At 38.6% G+C, this 20,715-nt stretch overlaps 1 protein-coding gene across 5 annotated transcripts in view; it reads left to right on the top strand.

Moving 5' to 3' along the window:
• Positions 1-20,715, top strand: part of pard3bb (par-3 family cell polarity regulator beta b) — a 201,935-nt gene that overhangs the window by 75,071 nt on the left and 106,149 nt on the right. For all 5 annotated transcript variants that reach the window (XR_008572425.1, XM_054786859.1, XM_054786860.1 and 2 more), the window contains 4 exons: positions 3,285-3,438; positions 9,712-9,802; positions 9,898-10,010; positions 13,719-13,763. Coding sequence is in view for 4 of the 5 variants with exons in the window: in XM_054786859.1 (XP_054642834.1) it covers positions 3,285-3,438; positions 9,712-9,802; positions 9,898-10,010; positions 13,719-13,763 (403 nt within the window). In the remaining variant the exon portion in view is untranslated. The remainder of the gene's footprint in view (positions 1-3,284; positions 3,439-9,711; positions 9,803-9,897; positions 10,011-13,718; positions 13,764-20,715) is intronic.

Raw genomic sequence — 20,715 nt, 5'->3', positions numbered from 1 at the left:
ATGAGCGGGCCAAAATTCCTCCACAGCGCTGTAAGAGACTCATCGCAAGTTATCACAAACACTTGATTGCAGTTGTTGTTGCTAAGGGTGACCCAGCCAGTCATTACGTTGATGGGACAATCACTTTTTCACACAAGGACATGTAGGTTTGGATTTTTTTTCTCCCTTTATAATAAAAAGTTTACTTTAAAAACTGCATTTTGTGTTCAGTTGTGTTGTCACTGATTAATATTCAAATTTATTTGACAATCTGAAACATTTAGGTGTGACAAACATGCAAAAAAATAAGAAATCAGGAAGGGGGCACACCACACCACTATGTGATTTTGTCCGTTGTTTTTTTCTGATGTTGTATAATAGCTTGGCTATACTGTAAATCACTCCGCTACCTCAGTGTACTTCAAGGTTTAAAATAAATCTGTTTTTAAAATAAATGCTATGATTTGAAATACTGTACACGACCTTTTTAAAATTTACCAGACACATTAGGTGTATTTGTACAAAGTATCACATCGGTATCGCTGATCCCAGCCTGAATTTGACCAAGTATCGGATCGGAAATTAAATCAGCGGTATCGCACATCACTAGATCACACACTGCAGCAATTTTTACTTCCCTAAACACACGGAAATGTGTGTGACGTGGTGCCTTTAACCGTGCACGTCACTTTCCGGACGCTTTGCGTTCACATTAACAAGTTGCATTTTTTTTTTTTGGGTCAACAACCTCATAAAAAATCTGAATCCAAATTGGGCACCATGCCCTGCAGTGTGAACGTAGCCTAAATGTAAAAGCTCCCAAGCATTTTAGTTAGAGATTATGTTGAGTCAAGAAATATGGAGAGAGTGGATCACACATTAACATAACAATGTTCAGATCTGTATCATGAATGTGGATCAGAAACTGGAGATGTGTGTAAACATCAACAAAACCCCAAACGCTGCTCATCTCACCGGTTTGTGTTCATTGCTTTTAAATGTAACTGTGAGATGCGTGCCACCAGACGATATTGCTGCATGGGAATTGAGATTTGAGAGTTCTAACAAACAGTCTTTTTTTTTTTTTCTTAGTTTGAGTTCTCATTCTAAAGAGGGACAGAAAACGCCATGCATATGCATTATGTTAATTATTACAAATTTTCTGCTTACACAGACATACTAGAAATATATGCTAATTAAATTCCCAAAGAAGACTCATAAAAAGATATCACAACACTGAAATGCCTGTTGTGTTTTCATCAGCATCTTAAGAGGGTCAACTGTTTGTACTGCTGCCGAATTTTTAGTTTTAGTTTGTCATTGACGTGACTTTCCAAACTTTTAGCAGTCATCCCTGTTAAACACTGTTTTCTCTCTCAGTAATACATCTCTGTAGAAATGGCATTTAAAACAAAAAAAAAGAAAGCTTGTAAATGCAGTTTAGTTTACAGTCACCCCTCGCCACATCGCAGTTTGAATTTCGGGGCTTCACTCTCATGTTTTTTTTCTATCATATTTAAGTAAATTACAGTCAAACCTGTTTTAGCGGCCACCTTTATAGAAGGGCCACCTGCCTATAGCAGCCACTGAAAAATCCCCCCCCAGCAAATTTACGTTATAGACCCTGTGTATAGCAGTCACCTGTCCAACGCGGCCAGGGCCACCCATTTTGTCTCCCTTGGTCAATATCTGCCTGCATATAGCAGCCAAATTACCAACTCAAGTAGAAGCTTCATGCACGAAAAAGTTTTGTTTTTCAATCAATGAAGGCGTCGTGTGTAGACTTTAATTACTGAGTCCTAGCTCAGTCACAATCATTCACAAGATCCACACAAACTGTCAGTTGTTCCACATAAAAAAGCCGTCTTCTTTTGAGCTTGCTATTTCGTGGTCAAACATGTAACTTTAAGAGCATTTGCACCAAAACATTACCGCAAAGTAGGCTGGGAACAGGACGTGCTCGCAGCGATGCTACAATAAAAAAAAAAAAAAAAAAAAAAAAAAAAAAACATATGCTAGCATGCATGCGGCAGCGGGAGCAAAACTGAGTTTGGTTGTACTTAACTGAAGTATTTTATCAGTTATCAGTTATTATTAAGCCTCTAGCTTCCTTTTAGTAAGTAAAAACCTTGGCTATGATTGCACTACATTGTCATGTAGACCTACAAAGTACACTTGGAAGAACAAGAGGTGAATAAATGTATTGCAACTGATGTGAAACTGATGAGGGGTAGGATTAAATAAGCTTTGCTTCTTCCTACTCCTTTTTGGACAAGCAAAATTGTGAATTGTACTATGTGATGTGCTACTGTTTGACTCATGCATGTTCAGGATTAAAACCATGAACCATGATAATAACAAGCCCAACTTTTATCAGCAGTCCGCAGTGCCCTCTACTGGTCAACATTATTATTATTATTTTTTTCCCTTTTTTTTTCTTTTTTTTCCTCTACTGGTCAACATTCAAACTGGACGCCAACCTGTCTATAGAGGCCACCTGTCTATAGCGGCTACTTTTGCAGACTCCCTCTAGTGGCCGCTTTTGACAAGTTTGACTGTATATGTATGTTTTGTCAAAATGAGGCATCAAGCATAAAAATGGCTAAATGAACTAAAATATACATCTGAGGCATTCATTAGGTGCATTCAAAGATGATATGTAGTATTCTACACTGATCACTAGGTGTCAGTAATGTTCCTGTAATGTTTGATGAAACACACAAGCATCAGAGTTTTTAAAGTAGGTTTGAATGATCTCTCAGAAGGCACAATAATAATAACAACATAATAATCATCATAATAATAAATCATAAGGAGAATAACACAAGCTACTGTGCTACTATTCTACTCCAAGCTAAAATTAAACTAAATGTCTGAAACCTGTGTATTGCAACACACACTAGCTCGAGGCTTTTTATGTCTTCATTGACTTACTTTCTCTGATTATGTCTACCATGTTGGGTAATATGAGTGTAAAGGTGACTATAGGGGTGTTATTTAATGTCTAGAGATATCTAATAATGTTAAAACCCTTATTTAGAAGGGCATAAACATATTTTCTTTGCTGTATATATGAAAATATTCCATTTATAAAAAAAGAATCCTACTTGGCGGAAATTCAGTTATCATGGTCAGGTCGGGAAACAGTTAACCGCGATAAACAAAGGATTACTGTAATTTTATTATTCAATTTGTGTCAACTTTTTCAACATTTTCCTTCATTTCGTTCAATGAGACATTGAATGATGCCTTTTGCCAGACATTACCATTAACTGCATGTGTCTTGTTTTGTTTAATGTTTTCAGACACAACATGGCTTTTCCCCAAATTGCACATTTGACAACTCCGCTATCCTGGCTGACCTTATGAACCAAGTGAATGGTCCCATAGGACTGGTTTGTCAGACTAACGACCACACACCCCCTCCCACGGTGAACAGCACACTTCATACACATGAGGGTGAGTACCTCATTTAAAGTGGTGAGGGTAACTTGTTATAAAGGTTTGTTAATTTAACAATAATTAGACACATGGCAGGTCCAAACTCCCTCTCAAGCTTTGAAACAATGGCGGTCCATAACATTGTGTGGATGGTGTAGCAGCACTTTTATCAGAACAATAATTGAAACACAGAAGGATTTTTTGGATTCATCTAACTTAAAGCATGATGCATTTTATTCAGAACATTTTTTCAATCACTTTGCTTTTTGGGGGCGGCATGGCTCAAGTGGTAGAGTGGTCGTCTCGCAACCTGATGGTTGGCTGGTTTGATCCTCTGTCCTCCCGTGACCATGTCGAAGTATCCTTGGGCAATATACTTGATGCTGTGTCATCAGGAGGATTTAGTACCTTTTAAGGTAGAAAAGCGCTACGCAAGTAAAAGTTTTACTTTTTTTTTTTTTTTTTTTTTACTAGAGTGGTCATCTCCCAACATCATGGTTGCTAGATCGATCCTCAGTCGGTGAATACATTTCAACACATTTATAGGATAGTTCAACGTTCATTCTACATTTCAGTTCGGCATTTCAGCATTCACATGCAACTTCTGCTGAAATTGCTTTTGTACTTTTTTTTTAAAGAATTGTTTTTGTTATTGCAGGGGAATTTATTTGATTCCATTTTGAGCAGCTGCAATAAAAGACACACACCAAGTAAAATCAAACTAATCAAGGTTACGGAGGTGTAACAAACTAAAAATAACCAGGAAAGATAGTCATCTAGCCTACACTTTTAATCAATGCTGTCGTCTTTCTCACCATGTTCTTCCTCTCGTGTTGTCAAGGCTCTGCTGTCATTTCAGTGTACTGTTTTCAATGTTAAAACTCTTTCATCTACTCTTTTTTTGTGTATGAGCATGCATGAGTGTGCACATAAGCTGTAATCATTGTATCTGTATGCAGAGCTCTTTGTTCAAAAGTGTGTATTCTGCCGCTGTGTGTTTGCAAATGTGGGAGTGGTTGAACAAGCATGCATGTGCTGTGGTGTTGGCAGTGTTGACCAGAATCAAACTATGTTATCTGTGTGGGTGAGTGTGCGTTGCGTGTGTGTGTTTACACTGAATCTGGTAAACACTTCTGACCTCACTCTTCAAATTCACCTCATCTACAGTGTCATTTACATGCACACAATAGCAAGGACATTTGTCAGGCTCTCCTCTTACTAAGTGTGTGTGTATATCATGAGCTCAGTGTCAGTCCCTTAGTGAAGCATGCTGTGGAAGGGGAAAAAATGAGAGAAGGTTCCAAATACAGAAGGTTGGAAACAAAAATGTGCAAAAGAAGGGGACATCTGCTATTGGAGCAAGCTCGGAATAATCTTTTACAGAACAAATGCCTTTTTCATATCAAAGAGTGGGAGGCAATGTGAACAGATTTGTGTGTGCGTGTGTGCGCGCGCACGAGGTGAAAGAAGAATGTGTTTTTGACAGTTGAGCTGATTAAGGTGCTGGCAGTGACGAGAAATGACGACGTCTGTGGAAAAAAGGAAAGCTGAGTGGAAGATAAAATGATTAATAGAAGATCTGACAGGAGAAATAACAAGAAAATATCAGATTGTAAGAGTACAACCAGAGACAGTAGGATGGAGAGCGTAATGCAGATAAGAGACTGCTGTTTCACTCCTGGAGTGTGTTCCGTCATTTGAAACACAAGCATTTGTACACATGCTCAGATAGGACACAATTTGAGTCCAGTGGAGCCCGTTTATGTTGACAATCTGTTTATGTGGACCAACTCACCGCTTAAGCCGACGTTGACATACATGGTCGACCGCTTTTGTCGACATAAAATGTGGGATCCAAAGCGGACATTTCTATGAAAAAGCGGTCCTTTTATGTTAACACGTGTTGTAGTATTGTTAACTACATTGTTATCACCAAGCAGCATGAAACTCCAACAACATAACTACAGGTCGTCCTCAGGTTACATACAACTTCCATTCCTAGACTGTGATGCAAGTCGAGCTTTGGTCAGATCTTATACCTAAATGAGCTTCTAAATCACTCACATTGTACACAGAACATATGAAATGCATCTAAAATACAACAATAAAACACTAAATACAACATTTTATTGAAACGGTAATAAAAAAAAGAGAACAGTTTCTTATGGGTATCACTGTGGCTGTCTGGCACATTGCGCGGCATTGCAAGACAGGCTTATTGGGAGGAGGAAGTCTCACTAATGAGAGCACTATGTTGGTTATGCTGTTATCACTGTCCATTTCATAGGAGCAGATTGTTTCACATGTTCAAAGATACATATTTATCCTTCATAATGGTTGCTGTGTTTCAACAGCTTGGACAGGGCAAGCAGCCAATGTTCATTTCTGAATGTCTCATTTCACTTTCACTTTTTTTGTGCTGCCACCAGACAAGTCTGCCTCACTGCTTTGGAAGACATAATGGAGATTAAATTTATATAGTTGACTTAAAAAGAGCAAAAGTGATGTTGTCCTTCCTCTCAGTGTAGTGATGCGACTACATGTTACTCTGCCAGTCCGCCAATGTATTTATCCGCCGCACGCACGTAACTAGTTCTCTTTTATGTTTTGTACAATATTAACAATCACCATAATGCTGGACTATAGAGTGCACCAGTATATTTGCCGCACTTACTAAATTTAAAGAGGAAAAAAACATTTGTACATATATAGGCCACACCTGTCCATAAGCCGCAGGTGTCCACGTCGTAACATGAGATATTTAGTACACAGAAAGATGTTACACAGAAAGATTTTTTTAACTTTTGATTGAATACATGTTTTTTTCCAAACAGTGCTATCTACAGTCATGTAAGGATTACATCACACAAGGTAATTATAGGAGAGGACAGACAGCTACTTACAGAGGTCTTTAGAAAGGCCACACACACTGACCAATACCTGCTGTTTGAATCAAACCATCCACTACAACATAAACTAGGGGTTATTAGGACCCTCCAACATAGAGCGGACCAAATACCAACTAGTGCTGAGGGAAGGAAAAAGGAGACACAACATGTCCAGAGAGCGCTCCCAACCTGTGGGTACCCGCGGTGGGCTTTTAACAAATGTCAAAAGAAGAGAGTAGGGAAAGAAACTCAAAAGCCCACAGAAGCAAAAAGGAGAGGAGTGGTAGTCCCTTATGTAGCGGGGGTCTCTGAAAAACTCCAGAGGATCTTATGGCAACACAAAATTCCTACCTATTTCAAACCAGTAAATACCCTGAGACAAAAATTAGTGCATCCTAAAGACAAGGCTCCAAACCAAAAACAGAGCAATGTGGTCTACTCCATCCACTGTAAAGATGAGGAATGCAAAGAGCACTACATTGGGGAAACTAAGCAAATGCTCCAAAAAAGTCTTTATCAACATCGCAGGGACAATTCTAGTGGGCCTCAATCAGCAGTACATCTTCTCCTTAAAGCAACCAATCACTCTTTTGAGGACAGCGATGTAAAGATTTTAGCCAAAGAAAACAGATGGTTTGAAAGAGGAGTAAAGGAAGCTATTTTTGTCAAACAACAGAACCCATCATTGAATCAGAATGGTGGTTTGAGGTTTAATTTGGACCCTGTGTTCAGCAGGTTACTGAGACCAAAACCCACAGCTCTTAGTCTTGCAAATGAGGTGAAGCCAGGGCCGAGCCAGAACAATAGATGCTAAAGAGCCAGTATCAGAGTCGTTCATACCCAACTCAGGGAGCGACACTTCCCTTTTATTGGAGGTGCTAATAGCAGGAGAGGATTAGACCACAACTCCGCCCAGGCTTAGTGTAAGGAACCAATAGGAGGAGGGTGTTGGCACACCAATTCTGCCCACTCTTACTGTATTTAAGGCCTAAGCTACCAGCACTTATTAGTTCGCTGACGAAGCTCTTCGGATGAGGAGCGAAACATCCGACACCTTCTTCACAGAAGTACAGATGACGTCTCAAGAAGCCTTTCCCTTGATACATCACACTTGTTTCTTCAGTTTATTGATCGAATGTAATGCCTAGTACAACTAAAGGTACATTTGTTTGTACAAATATAATGATGATAACAAATAAAGCTCATAAGAGTTTAATTTAAGAGCTGATATCTAGCAACTTCGATGGTTTTCTTGATGATAATCAAAATCACTTATGTTCTTACATGAATAGCTATAGCATTGCATTGCCAAATAACTCTTATGAGCTATTTTTGTTGTTATTGTTATATTTCTCCAAACAAAGGTACCTTTAGTTGTATCAGGCATGAAAATCAACAAGAAACTGAAGAAACAAGGGTGGTCTAATCATTTATTCCATGACTGTGTCTATCTAATATGGCGAGTTAAACAGTAGCCTACAAGAAAAATCATTCATCGCCGTCCTCATCTTCTTCCTGGGAACTAAAACCATACAAGTTTTCCTCTTCTACACAATTGGACAACCTCATAATTCCTTAGTCACACACTTGTCAGTCTCTCTCCCTTTTGTCGTTCATTTAGCTTGAGTGATAGTGTAACCTGTGATAGTGTAGCGTCCGAGGTGTAGGGCATCTAAAGTCACTCTTTGACAGGGCAAAAACTCACAAACTTGTGCTCTTTTGGAGCAGACGTGCTGGCTCCGTTTATTCAACACAGCGTGCGCACAGTGTATCACAACAGTCGCCTTTATATGACGTAGTCCGTGCGACCCACTTTTCAGGCATGACCAAACAACCTACACTAAATCAAACTGTTACAATAGTGACGGTTGGCGGCCCAAGCAGTCCAAACAGCTGTAGTAATTCTACACTTCCAACTTACTTAAGATGTGACAGATCAAAACACGATCACTGCATAGGACTTTAAAATGTGATATTAGCGTTCACTTCACCCCTTCCTGAAGCTGCACTCTAAGCATCATGCAAACTGTAGTTTTAGCCATAAATTAGCTGCATCACTGTACAAGCCGCGGGGGTTCAAAGCATGAGAAAAATGTCAACGGCTTTTACCCCGGAAATTACGGTAATGGAAGTGGGTACATGACCATGAAACCCCATAAACCGAGGACCACCTGTACCGTCTAGGCACACAGCATTAACACATGCACACAGTGACTTCCTACTCATTGCAAATTAAGCTTCAAAGTAAAAGCATGGTAGTATTAACCTGGATTCTACTACAACAACTAACAGCATTTTAGCCACTGAAAGAAAGATTTGCACATATATAAAAGTTTTATTGTCACTGTGGTGGAGACATTTGTTGAAATGACTACACCAACTCTGTGTAAAATATAAAACATTATATGAAAACTGAAGAACAAAAATAAAAATATGCACAAATTGAATAAAAAATATCAACAAACTGCTGTAGGTTCAAAACTTTTATTATCACCCATTGACCTTACGTCGGTGGTGGAAAAAAATGCAATTAAATGTTTTAGTTCTGGTTATGTCTATCACTGATTATGTTGACGTGAGTCAGTCACTTCAAGTGCTGTCGACATAAACGTGTCCCACTGTGTAGACCAAAAACTGCAACTTGAAAACAACCTTGAAAATAGAATTATGAAGGCAAGTAAATTGTGCTTGGAACAAACTATCACCTCAATCACAAGGGTGTTAAAATGAATTGAAACACTTGTAACATGACACTACAACACCTGGGACACAGTAATCTCTCGTTTATCACGGTTAATTAGTTCCAGACCAATTAACATTATTAGAGCCCTCTCGACATGAAATAACACCCCTTTACTCACCTTTACACTCGTATTACCCAATATAGTTCACATAAGTGTTACTATGAATGTGTTCCCCTTCAGAGGGACCTGAGTGAGGGGCGGACAGGAAGTGACGATGGGAGTTCAGAGTTGAGTTTCAACTTTGCGTGGCTAAGAGCCGCAACAGTAGTCTGTGATTTTATTTGGGATTATTGCGGCTGTTGTGAGATTATTCATACCTGCAATAAAAACCTGTTGTTCTGGTGCCTCATCAAACATTACAGAAACATTACTGACACCTGGTGACCAGTGTAGAACACTACATTTTATGGTCTTAATGTGTCTTCTGAATTCCTTATATTTGTATCTTTTTTTCATTTAGCCATTTTTATGCATAATCTAGGCAAAACATGAGCAACATTTGCATATTTTTGACTAACAATAAGCCATACTCAACCACGAAATTGCATGATTTATTAATGAATATATTTTTCAAAAACCATGAGAGTGAAATCACAAAATTCAAAGCACGAAGTGGCGAGGGATTACTGTACTTTCTTAATGCGGTGTTTTCTTTTCAGGAACATCTTCTCACATGGATGAGGAGGCAGAGCAGAGTGGACATGACACAGAATCAAGAAGCTCCGCAAATTTCTCCTACCTACAGGAAAGGTGTGTTCATTTTAGGGGACACATTTTGCTGTCACAGTTAATTTTGTGCGATTTAAATATGTATGTTGTGATTTGTGACAATATTGGTATACCAGGGAAAGCCCAGCACATCAGTTTCCATCCCAGTATGACAACCAGCAGCAGTTCCAGCATGTAAAAGCCTCCAAGAGTATGGACTTGGGCACGACTCCGAACCAGCTGCACACTGGTGGGGATCGTTTATAGTTTATATTCTCTCCGTCGTTGCTGCATGCATCTTATGTTCAATATATGTAAATGTACATAATCTCATTTATGCATGAAAGGGATGCTCCTCTGAGTGGACACTCACACATATCACATTTGTTTGTTACAAACATGGATAAAATTGACTTGAAACTGTCAGAAATAATACTGTAATTACAATATGTCTTAAATTAACAAATGAAAAGCAGATATTGCTTTTATATTATGGTGCAACATAATTATTTTAATGAAACTGGCTTGAACCAAAATGACGCTACCTTTAACTTAAGAGTGATTTTTTTTTTTCTGTAACTCTTTGAAACTTCTTCTGCACCTGTCTTATTTTTGGCCACTCCTTGTGAGCCAAGTAATCCAGCTATCTCAGGTTTGAAGGGTGCCTTCGACACACCGCTGCTTCCACAGACGTTCAATAGGATTTAGATCAGAGCTTGTAGCAAACCACTGTAGAATAGTCAAGTATTTTGTTCTTAGCCATTCTTGGCTGTGTGTTTTGGGTCATTACTCTGTTGACACACCTGCGACTGTGACCACTGGGCAGCACATTTCGCTTCAGAATGCTCTGATAGTAGTAGTACAGAGACTAAATTGTCTCAAAGCCTTGCAGTAATTTGATAATCACATTACCACTGCCGTCATTACAATTTTTACACTTTAAATAAAATGGTTACCGCCTTCTGAAGTTATTGAGGCAACATTCCAAGAAACTTTGTTCAACATCCTGATCACTCACATTAAGGGTTTCTAAAAGTTTCGTAACATTTTACACTGCCGTTTTCGTCACGAATCTCTTCCAAAAGGTCAGACGCAAATGGACACGTACAAAAACCGAATACATTTTTTACATAAGAAATAATGTAAATCCCATTAATCGATTTCAGACACATGTAACATTACTTTTACCTTTATTGGAGACTTGTTGGTGAACACTGTGATAAGTGGAGGGAGGGGGGAGGGGATAGAAAAGCCACATGGACGCTGTTTCATTCTAGTCCATTACAAACTTAACTTTAAAAAGTGGGCAGTTAGAGTTCAACACTTGCTCGCTTGAACTTTATTGCACATTTCAGCAGCAGGTACACTGGCCCGGCTCACTTTCTGTTATGTGTTTCTATTAAACCATTGCCCCTGTAACCTGTGGTAACAAGGAACCTTTATATTACAATCCTATTATAAAAGATGCTACCTTTGTACTTAGCTAAGACTTCTTTCTTTATTTCAGTAGTGTTTCTCACCTTCTTTAGCAAGGTTCTGGCACTTGCAACCTCCTTTTTTGCTGCCGTAATTACTTTTTTAAAAAAGCACAGATTCATCTGACTCTCAGAAATACCCAATGCTCTTGAAAGCCTCACCAGCGTATGACATACTGCGCTTATTAGAGGAAGAAAACAGACAGATATGAGTTGTTCATTGTTTTGTGTGCGTTCTATGAACAAATAAACCACAAATACACACATAATAAATATGATTGAAGGATTCCCTGGCTGGAATCTGTCTATAGTGTCCCAACTGTAAAAAAAACAAAACACTATCCATTCTTCACACAGACTGAGTCATCAATGTGTGGATGCTTTGTTTGGGCTCTCGTTTCTGCAAACTAGTTTATTAGGTGCACTGTTTGGCTGTTAGGATTGCCAGTGTTGAGATAGTATGTGAAAAACCGAGAAATATTTTTAGCAATATTTTTTGTGGTGTCACTGAATTACTGTTTTTAACATCCTCAAACAGGGGTCTTCAACGCGTTAATCTTTGGGAGTTGCCCGGTCGATCACAAATGTAAATTCCCTAATTATATCAGTGCAGGCACTGTTGAGGGTGGACTTCATGTATGTATGTATGTATGAATGTATGTATGAATGTATGTATGTATGTATGAATGTACAGTATGTATGAATGAATGAATGAATGAAATGCACCTATATGTTTGTCTGGCTGTGTTGGTGATTAAAATATACCAGACAATACATCAGACATTGTGTCAATGTCAAATCGGCCAGATGAAACTGTGTATTAATAAATCCCTTCAAACGTTCCTTTGCTCTCCGACCGGAGCGATGGTGTGGATGAGGTGCTCCAGCGAATTTGCTTAAATCGCAAACAGTCCCAGCTCTCTGCTACAATCTTCAAAATATTAGGATAAATAAATGCATTATCACATCAGTGCCCTACAACAGCATTTTGACCACTGAACACGCCCTTGTGCCTTGCCGCTCTCCAGGCACGCAACCAGCCCTGAGCTCGACCCCCAAAACCCGGCCGGAGGTGCCAGTGCGCGCCAATAGGGCAAAAGGCACAATGAGATAAAGCTGAAATGTTTTAGGGTTTTGGTTTACAAAAAAGAAAAAAGTATCAAAAGTCTTTCTTTTGTCTCACTGCCCATAAATATACAGGTATACCTCTCCAATGTCAGAATATCAAAGCTACTGAATTTTAGCATTATAACTTATTCAATAAGACGCTGTTTCTGTGTACTGTAGTCTTGTGTATCTAATATTTAAAAAGAGAAACACAACAACCCCACCACCAGTTGGCCAATTGCATAATTTATCTGATTTCTTGCTTGAAGCAGATGATTTAAAAAATGTATTGTTTTAAAAAACACATTTCCAATGATGAACTACTGCTCTTTTGTCCTACTGACTCTTGTTCTATTTCTAGCTTTGTGCTTGCTGTCTCTTCATGTGCCTTTTTCATGCAGGTTTAGACACTGTTAAGAACAAGTTCAGGCCGCTTCTGACTTTAATGAATGACATTCTGGTAATTATATCAGGTTGAACTAACCTTTCTTGAAATGTGACTATCAAATACGTGTGTGGGGGTGTGGGTGTGTGGGTGTGTGTGTGCGTATACATGCACGCACAGTATCTGTGTGAAACCAAAGTAGACCCAAAAGGATTTGCCAAAAAAACGGTCTGCTGAAGTAGTCATAAAAATTTGCCACAAGCTGATGTGGTCAGACACACACACACACACACACAATCACACAAACACACACTTATAGGATTACATTTCAAGCTTGCTTTTGATTAGGAAAATATGTGCAGCGCACAGCCATTTACTGCTTGGTTTCTGTGGTTTCAGTGTCTGTTTGGCAGCGTGCTACTCGTCAGTGTTGGCATTAGGCTTTTTTTTTTTTTTTCTAACAAAGAGGCCAGGAGAATCTTTAATAAAAATACCGTTCATTTAAGTAGGAAGTAAACAAAGATTGACAAGCGACAATTATGGAGACAGTGGTGACCAGGAAGCAGGAAAAAGGTCAACACAAGTGGATAGTTAGAGTAGTCCTACAAAAACAACAATACTGAATGAGAAAGTTGAGAGGAAAGAGAAGTGAAGTGACGTGCTGTAGATGAAAGCACTGGCTGATTTAAAAAAAAAATAAGAATAATAAAAAAAAGTGCAATGGTGAAAGGCTCAAAGAGAAAAGTGAGGGTTAGCGCTGACTGGAGTGAGCAAAAGCAAACACGTTAAATGGCTTCAGTAGCAGTGAAGCTGACTAAACATCCCAGGAAAGAGATCAGACAAGGTTGGTGGTTGGGGAGAAAAGGGACTTTTGCATTTGGAAAATTTGGATCAAGAAGAGAGAATAATGTAAAAGCCAGTTAGTTTCAACTTTGCACTAATGTGTATGTGTGAGGATTGTTAATGGAAGCATATGTGTTCTTTGCTTCAGTTGCAGATGCGAGCGCTGGAGGAGCCATGCTTGGAAACACATCAGGTGAGGCAGCGCTCCCTGACTTTCACTTGGATGTAACAGTGTAAAACACACACCTACGGGCACACAGATACTTTCACCTCCAAACTGCTTTATTAAAAAAGTATTTAACAAAATTCTATGAAATACATCCTTATTTATACAGTCGTCCATCGTTTATTGTGGTTAATTGGTTCCAGACCCAGGCCGCAATAAGTGAATTTCCACTAAGTACGATTCAATATTAATAAACTGAATATTTTTGTAGTTGGAGCATAGAAAACCTGTTTATGACTTTCTAAATATGGGTTTTTACCATTATTAGAGCCCTGTAGACATGAAATAACACCACAGTAGTCACTCTATCATGTCGGACATGCCATGGCTGACTCCATGCAGTGTTAAAGGGATAGTTCGAATTTTTTGACATGAAGTTGTCTGACATCCCCATCAGCATTGTAGTCCAATAACAGCGACTTACCCTCCACTTGGTCTCCTAAGTCCAATTCTGGTCAGATTTCTGTGATCAAGAACGTAGTTCCGCTTATTTGCTGGGGACAATTAAGTAAAGAGTTTGGTTTCTAAAACAATATGGGTTAAAAAGACTAATACAGTTGCATCACAAAAATGCCTTCTCAGAAACTCAAACCTCACAAAACGCTGGGCTTTATATCTGTCTCCCGCCGTATCCCTGCGCACTGTCGCCTGTGCGTTCATGTGAACGTGATGAAGACACACGCATCTTCTTCCGCTGTGGAACACATACGTAAACAAGATGGCCGCGGCGCTCCGTCGCGGAAGTAGATGCGAGCGTCTTTGTCACATACTGTACACATGAACGCACAGGCAACAGTGCGCGGGAATACGGCGGGAGACAAATATATAACGGCAAGCATTTTGTAAGGTCTGATTTTTTTGAGAATTTTTGTCATGCAAATGTATTATATTAATCTTTTGAACGTATATTGATTTGAGAAGCCAAAGTCTTTACTTAATTGTCCCCAGCAACTAAGTGGAACTACGTTCTTCATCACGGAAATCTGATCAGCACTGGACTTAGGAGACCAAGTGGGGGGGTAAGTTGCTGTTATTGGACTACAATGCTGATGGGGATGTCAGACAACTTCATATCAAAAAATCCAAACTATCCCTTCAAGGTAATGTAATATAAAGTCTCACTCAGCTTCTCGAGAGTCTGTTGGATACATTTAATATTTTATTTATTTATTATTTTATTTATATTTTTATTTGTTTATTGCGGGTGTCTTGCTGTCCGGCTGTTGTCTAGTACGTTTGCACAACAGCATGTGAAATTGATTGTCAATCGTTGTTGCTTCCCGAGTGAACAGTTGGATTTCACAGAAGTGTGATTGATTTGGAGTTATTTGGATTTATAAGTCACACCAGACTATAAGTCGCAGGACCAGCCAAACTATGAAAAAAGTGTGACTTGTACAGTACAATAGTACTTTCTTTGCGTTTATGGCTATATAGTAATCGTGTTTTGGTTTGCAACTTGTAGCCCTTATAGGAGATATGTTTTTATCTCCAACTTTGGCGCTAAAGTGCAAAAGCATGAATAGATACTAGGAGTCTCTCACACTAGTGGAATGTATACATTTGTTTTTTTTTTATTGAATATGCTATAAATGTGTATCCTTGTAATCTCCCATATCTCATTTGAAGCTACTTCAGCGTAAGCTACTTCTGGTGTTGTGTATCATTCTTTCTGGAAACAACTTCATTATTTTCCGGTGATTTTCTGCATTCTGCTGTGTCTTCAGTTTTAAACATGGTGTTATTACTTTTTATTAAAAGGTCCATAGCCATTAACATAGACGAGCCAGCATGAGGCGTTATGTGTATTCAGGAAAAAATTATGGAAAGAACGCTGAGGTATAACGTGCTTATAACACTAATAAAATAGAAATGGCTTTCCTCGAACCGCTGAAAAGATGGGGTGGGTGGTTTGTTTCCTTTCTAACCCTTTTCCCAGAGTTGTTTTGGAGCTGACGTGGTACTTTGATCCAGATGTATATTTTTTGTGCCAGAAATGGTCCAATGTGTTGTTGATACAGTAAAGATATGTAGAAAGGCAGGGGATTAGATATATTGTCATGGCTCCCACCTGGAAAATGAGAAAAAAGGTCAAATGTCTGAGAAACGGTGACATTATCCTGGAAAATTATTTATCTTCCCCTTGGCTTGTGAATGCAAACAGGTTAAAAGTTATGCGCATGCATGTCTGTTGTCATCTTATCTTCTGGGCATCATTAGGCACAACACTCCCCTGCTTCCAGCCAGCACAGCGGCCCACGTGACGCTACCAGCCAATCACATTTGCATTTTCACTTAGAGCAGTTCTGCAACCCGGTGCTTCCAATTGACTTTGTTGCTAGATTTAGCGACTTTTCAGACCACGCCCTTGAGCCAAAAGTGTTGCTAGTATTGACCCGTATGACATCGTAACTTGTCTCTAAAGCAGCTGAAAATGTCCTGGAAAATGAATTCAGAGAAAGACTGGGAACCCTGATTGTAGAAAATAAGAGCATTAGTTCAAAAGGAATGAAACCATGAACATGCATAGGTCCAAATAAGGGGGGAAAAAAAAGTAAAAACCTGAATAGGACTCTTCATACAGTTCCGGTCCAAAGTTTACATCCACTCATAATGGGAATGAATGTGATCAATTTTAATGCGCTATTGATTTATTGGAATCAGTCATTGTAAAGGATGGCATGATTATCCAAGGTTAACCTTAAATGATTTTAAAACAAGACTCGGATGCACAATTTGAATTGATTTTGAACTGATTTTTCTCTAAACTCTCTTGAAAGCTTTCTGTGTCTTTTAGATATGAATCACATTTTTTTCCTGCTGATTTCTCGACTGCTGCATTTCTGTGACAAGTGACTCGAGTGAACCGAGTACCTGATTCACTTCAGTACGTGACTGATAAAAATTGGAGTCAGCGAAAGGAATCGAATTTCCATTTATGGGAATGGTGTTTTTTAATGTTTTATTTCCCACAATGGTTTTTCCCCCTCCACACCCCTAAAAGAAACATTTGGTCACACATCTGAAACGTATCCTTTCCATATAGTGTTCTGATGATGGAAAGTCTTCATCCTGCTGTGGAAAATGACACACTTCCCATTATTTTGTAATTTAGCAGAATCTGAGATGGAAAGTGGCAGAAATGTCTGTGCTCACTTCATGTGACTGTTTCTCACACATTCCGGGGGAAAATAAATAAATAAAGATAATATTGCATACGCTACAGAACGGTGGTGTCCAAAGTGCGGCCTGGGGGCCATTCTTGGGCTGCAGCTATTTTTTTATTAGCCCGCAGCACATAAAAATAAAATTTACATTTCAGAAGTATAATTGAATAAGAAAACAAAATAAAAACATCAGCCAAAATGGAAAAATCAGCAGGAGTTTTACAAGAAAGTAAAAATATCAAGAGAAAAAAAGCTGTAATCTAATGAGAAAAATGAGAATAATGTTGTTATATTATGAGGAACAATAATTACATTTTAATAGCATAGAGTTGAAATATGAAAGAAAAAATAGATTATTTTCTGTCGTAATATTATGAGAAACAAACAAAACAAAGTAAAAGTTGTAAATTTTTTCAAATTAGGTTAAAAGTCATAATACTATGAAGAACAGAGAAGTTGAAATATTTGGAAAACAAAAAAAAACAACAATAATGGGAAAAAGAAACAAAGATCAAAGTTGATACTAATGGACTTTTTCACCTATATCACAAAGTTTTGTCTTTAAATTGAACTTCTTAGCATATCTATATGTGTTGGTTTAACAAAATATCAAAGTGGCCCTCGCATCCTTTCATCCTTTCATTTTTCGGTATGTGGCCCTCGGGCGGGGGAAAGGTTTGGATACCTCTGCAAAAGAAATTACATACTGTACTCTACTACCACAACATGTCTATATCATGTGGTTCCCGTGATGTTCAAGTGGTGAGATTCAGACAGCTTGATAAGCTTGTCTACGTTGTGTAGGTGAAGGATACAATTATTCTTACACCGTATTTTTATACAGAAGTCACATTTCCTGGTATTTACGATGGAGCTAATTTATGGGTGTCATGGTGGCGCCGCTCCAAATGACAGTAAATTCACAAGAAAAGAAGACAAAAGCCAGAGGGAGGGGGTACTGTTTCCACAAACAAGAAGAAAATTAAAGCTACAGAAGGTGAAATAAGTTTATTTTTTAAAGTATGTGGATACAATAAAAACTTGCCTGTTTAATTCAATGTCAGAATGTTCTAGAAGAAGACACTTTTAATACGTGACGTGACACCTACACATCCTAATGTGTAGAAATGTACCAAACAGCCATATTTTAGCACTAAAACTTCATTTTTGTATTCACAAATGAATTAACATAGACTGAAAATCATACATGCGTATTTACAGTAGTTAGTCAGTGGCTGGCACAGTAGTTACATGCACCAAGGTAGACATAATCACTGTTCTAATGAAACAACAATGCTGTCTAAAATACCACATTTCTCAATCCACACAGGTATCATATCATAATAGTTGCACATTACTTACAGACACAGTTTCCAAGGCAGAAGCACATTAGAAGGAATTCTGTAACAAAAAGCGTCTGGTATGCTCTGTATCATTCATTTTGTGTGCCTAACTGTGTCACAAGATCAACTCAAAGAATTATTGTGCCAACTAGGTGTCGCCAAAAAAACAAACAACCACCGCCCCACTTTAACTCTAATAACTGTACATTGTATATACAGGTATACTGTATGTACTGTATGTATATACTGTATGTTTTGGTCTATAAGTTGCCCCTGACATATCGTCCAGAAAATACGGTAAATCTCCAATCAACTTGTGAAAAAGGCATGGATTCAATTGCATTAGCAATAATAGAATCATTGATCAACCAAAACGTGTTCAACTGCAGATTGCCTCTTTTCTGAAGCTGCTTTAAATAGGACAGAAGGCTCAACTGTGCCTATTTCAAAATGTATATTGCTGACGGGACAAAAAAGAAGTTGTTACAGTTGTCTCTTTTTTTCCACCATGCTAATAGGGACAGCCCATAGCTGTGTGTGTGTGTGTGTGTGTGTGTGTGTGTGTCATGAGCATATGAATATGTGTATAAATGTATTCATTTATGCATAAAAGGGGATTTTAAATGTGTGTCAGAATGTGTTACCAGACATTCAAATAAAAAAACTCAACGCAAGTGGAACAGATTCATTTTTTATGACCTTTTTACACAACTATTGTTATAAATAAATACTTTCAGCTTTAACATTCCATTTTAATGTCTTCTTCACCAATTATTTCTTCCTGCACCCACCACTCATGTCCTCACTCCTGCTCTTACTTGCCCCCACACAGTCGTTTTCTTGCCAACACCATTCAGGCTTAGAGGCTGACAATCAGGCAGAGGGGCTTAGACCGAACGAAATGTGTTTGTGTGTGATGCTGAGGGAGACTGGTGCAGTCCATTGTCTGAATCTCTCCCCAGTGCAACTTTGACTTTGATGACAGTCACATACTGCCGAAACTCTGCCAAAGCCGTGTCTTCAGAGAGCCATGTCTCTGTATATCCCCCTGTCTCTGTGATTGTTTACCGCTCTCTTTTTCAGATTTGTCTTACTTTTTTTTTTTTTTTTTTATTCATTGTTACTTTGTCTTGCTGGTTCTTTCTGACTTTGCTGTGGGTTTAACCTGAAAGCCACCTAGTTAGGCTAACACGCATTGATGTATTGATTTGTCACACAGAGAGAAAGCAAGAAGTCTCTTCGGGTGTGTGCATGCGTACATCACTTGCAACCACTCCACATTAGCTCTTCCCAACAGTCCTTAGACGACAACTGTCTTATTACTGCTCTACTCAATTGCGTGTGTGTTTACATTTGCGTCCATCTCCGGACTGCAGGGTGTCTTCCTCAATCTGGCACACACCATGAAGGTGTTTGTGTGTTCCCATGGCTGCTGCTTTGTATATTGAATGCCCCTTGACCTCGTTCCATCTCCCCCAGTCAGCCAATAAAAGTGAGCTGTAATCAGTAGATGGTCAGTGCTGTCTTTTTCTGCTGGTGCAGCCATTTATCTCCATGAGGCTCTACACTTATCAATGATGTGTGGTGTATTGTACTGTATATGTCATCATACTTGAAAGAGGCAGGCAATTTGTTTCTGTCCTGATTTTTCAGTAACTTCCCATATGATGGATTAATCTCTAAAGAGCTTTGTTTGTTTGAGGACGAGTGCTTAGAGAAATTAAAGATACTACGGAAGACCGTAGTGTACATGTTGTAAGGCATACTGTATGTCTGTAATAAAAGATTCTGTGATAAACCGAGCCATGTGCACTCAAGCTTAGAGTGACTTTCCACGCACTGTTCCAAAGTAGTCTTACTGTTATTTCAGTCCTTGTGAAAGGTATTTTCCAAAGTTCAAGTCAAGTCGCTTTTTCTTTAGTTATTTGCTACAGTGAATCACAGCTGAATGTGTTTTTGACAAAAATGTTTTGCTCCGGTTGTTTCGGTTATCGTATCATATTGCATGTAACAAACTGTTGTGTTTTAAAGTTGTGGTATTAATAATAAGACAATACTCCCAGCATTGCTCTTTTATTCAGTCATCTTGTGTTTATAACTGGCATATAATATGTTAGAATTTGTCTGTTCTCTGGTTAGAGAGCCTATGCCTCACACTCACTCTTGAACGTCTCATCACGTAAACAGCGTAGTTCCTAATTTATCATTTTTTCTGACACAAAGAAAGGAGACGGACATCATTCTGTGTGGGTTACATGAATACATAAGTGAGTTCATATATATTTTTATGTGTGATTTTTTTAATGTGTGATTTTTATATTTTTTCATGTTTTTGTCATGTTATTAAATAAATATTGATTCTGAACTGCCCCAGATGATGATGGAGACTAGAGGTTTGGAGACTAGACT

Source organism: Dunckerocampus dactyliophorus, chromosome 9, assembly GCF_027744805.1.
Source record: "Dunckerocampus dactyliophorus isolate RoL2022-P2 chromosome 9, RoL_Ddac_1.1, whole genome shotgun sequence".
Taxonomy (NCBI): Eukaryota; Metazoa; Chordata; class Actinopteri; order Syngnathiformes; family Syngnathidae; genus Dunckerocampus; species Dunckerocampus dactyliophorus.
The sequence above is the reverse complement of the archived record's forward strand: the minus strand, read 5'-3'. Positions and strand labels throughout refer to the sequence as shown.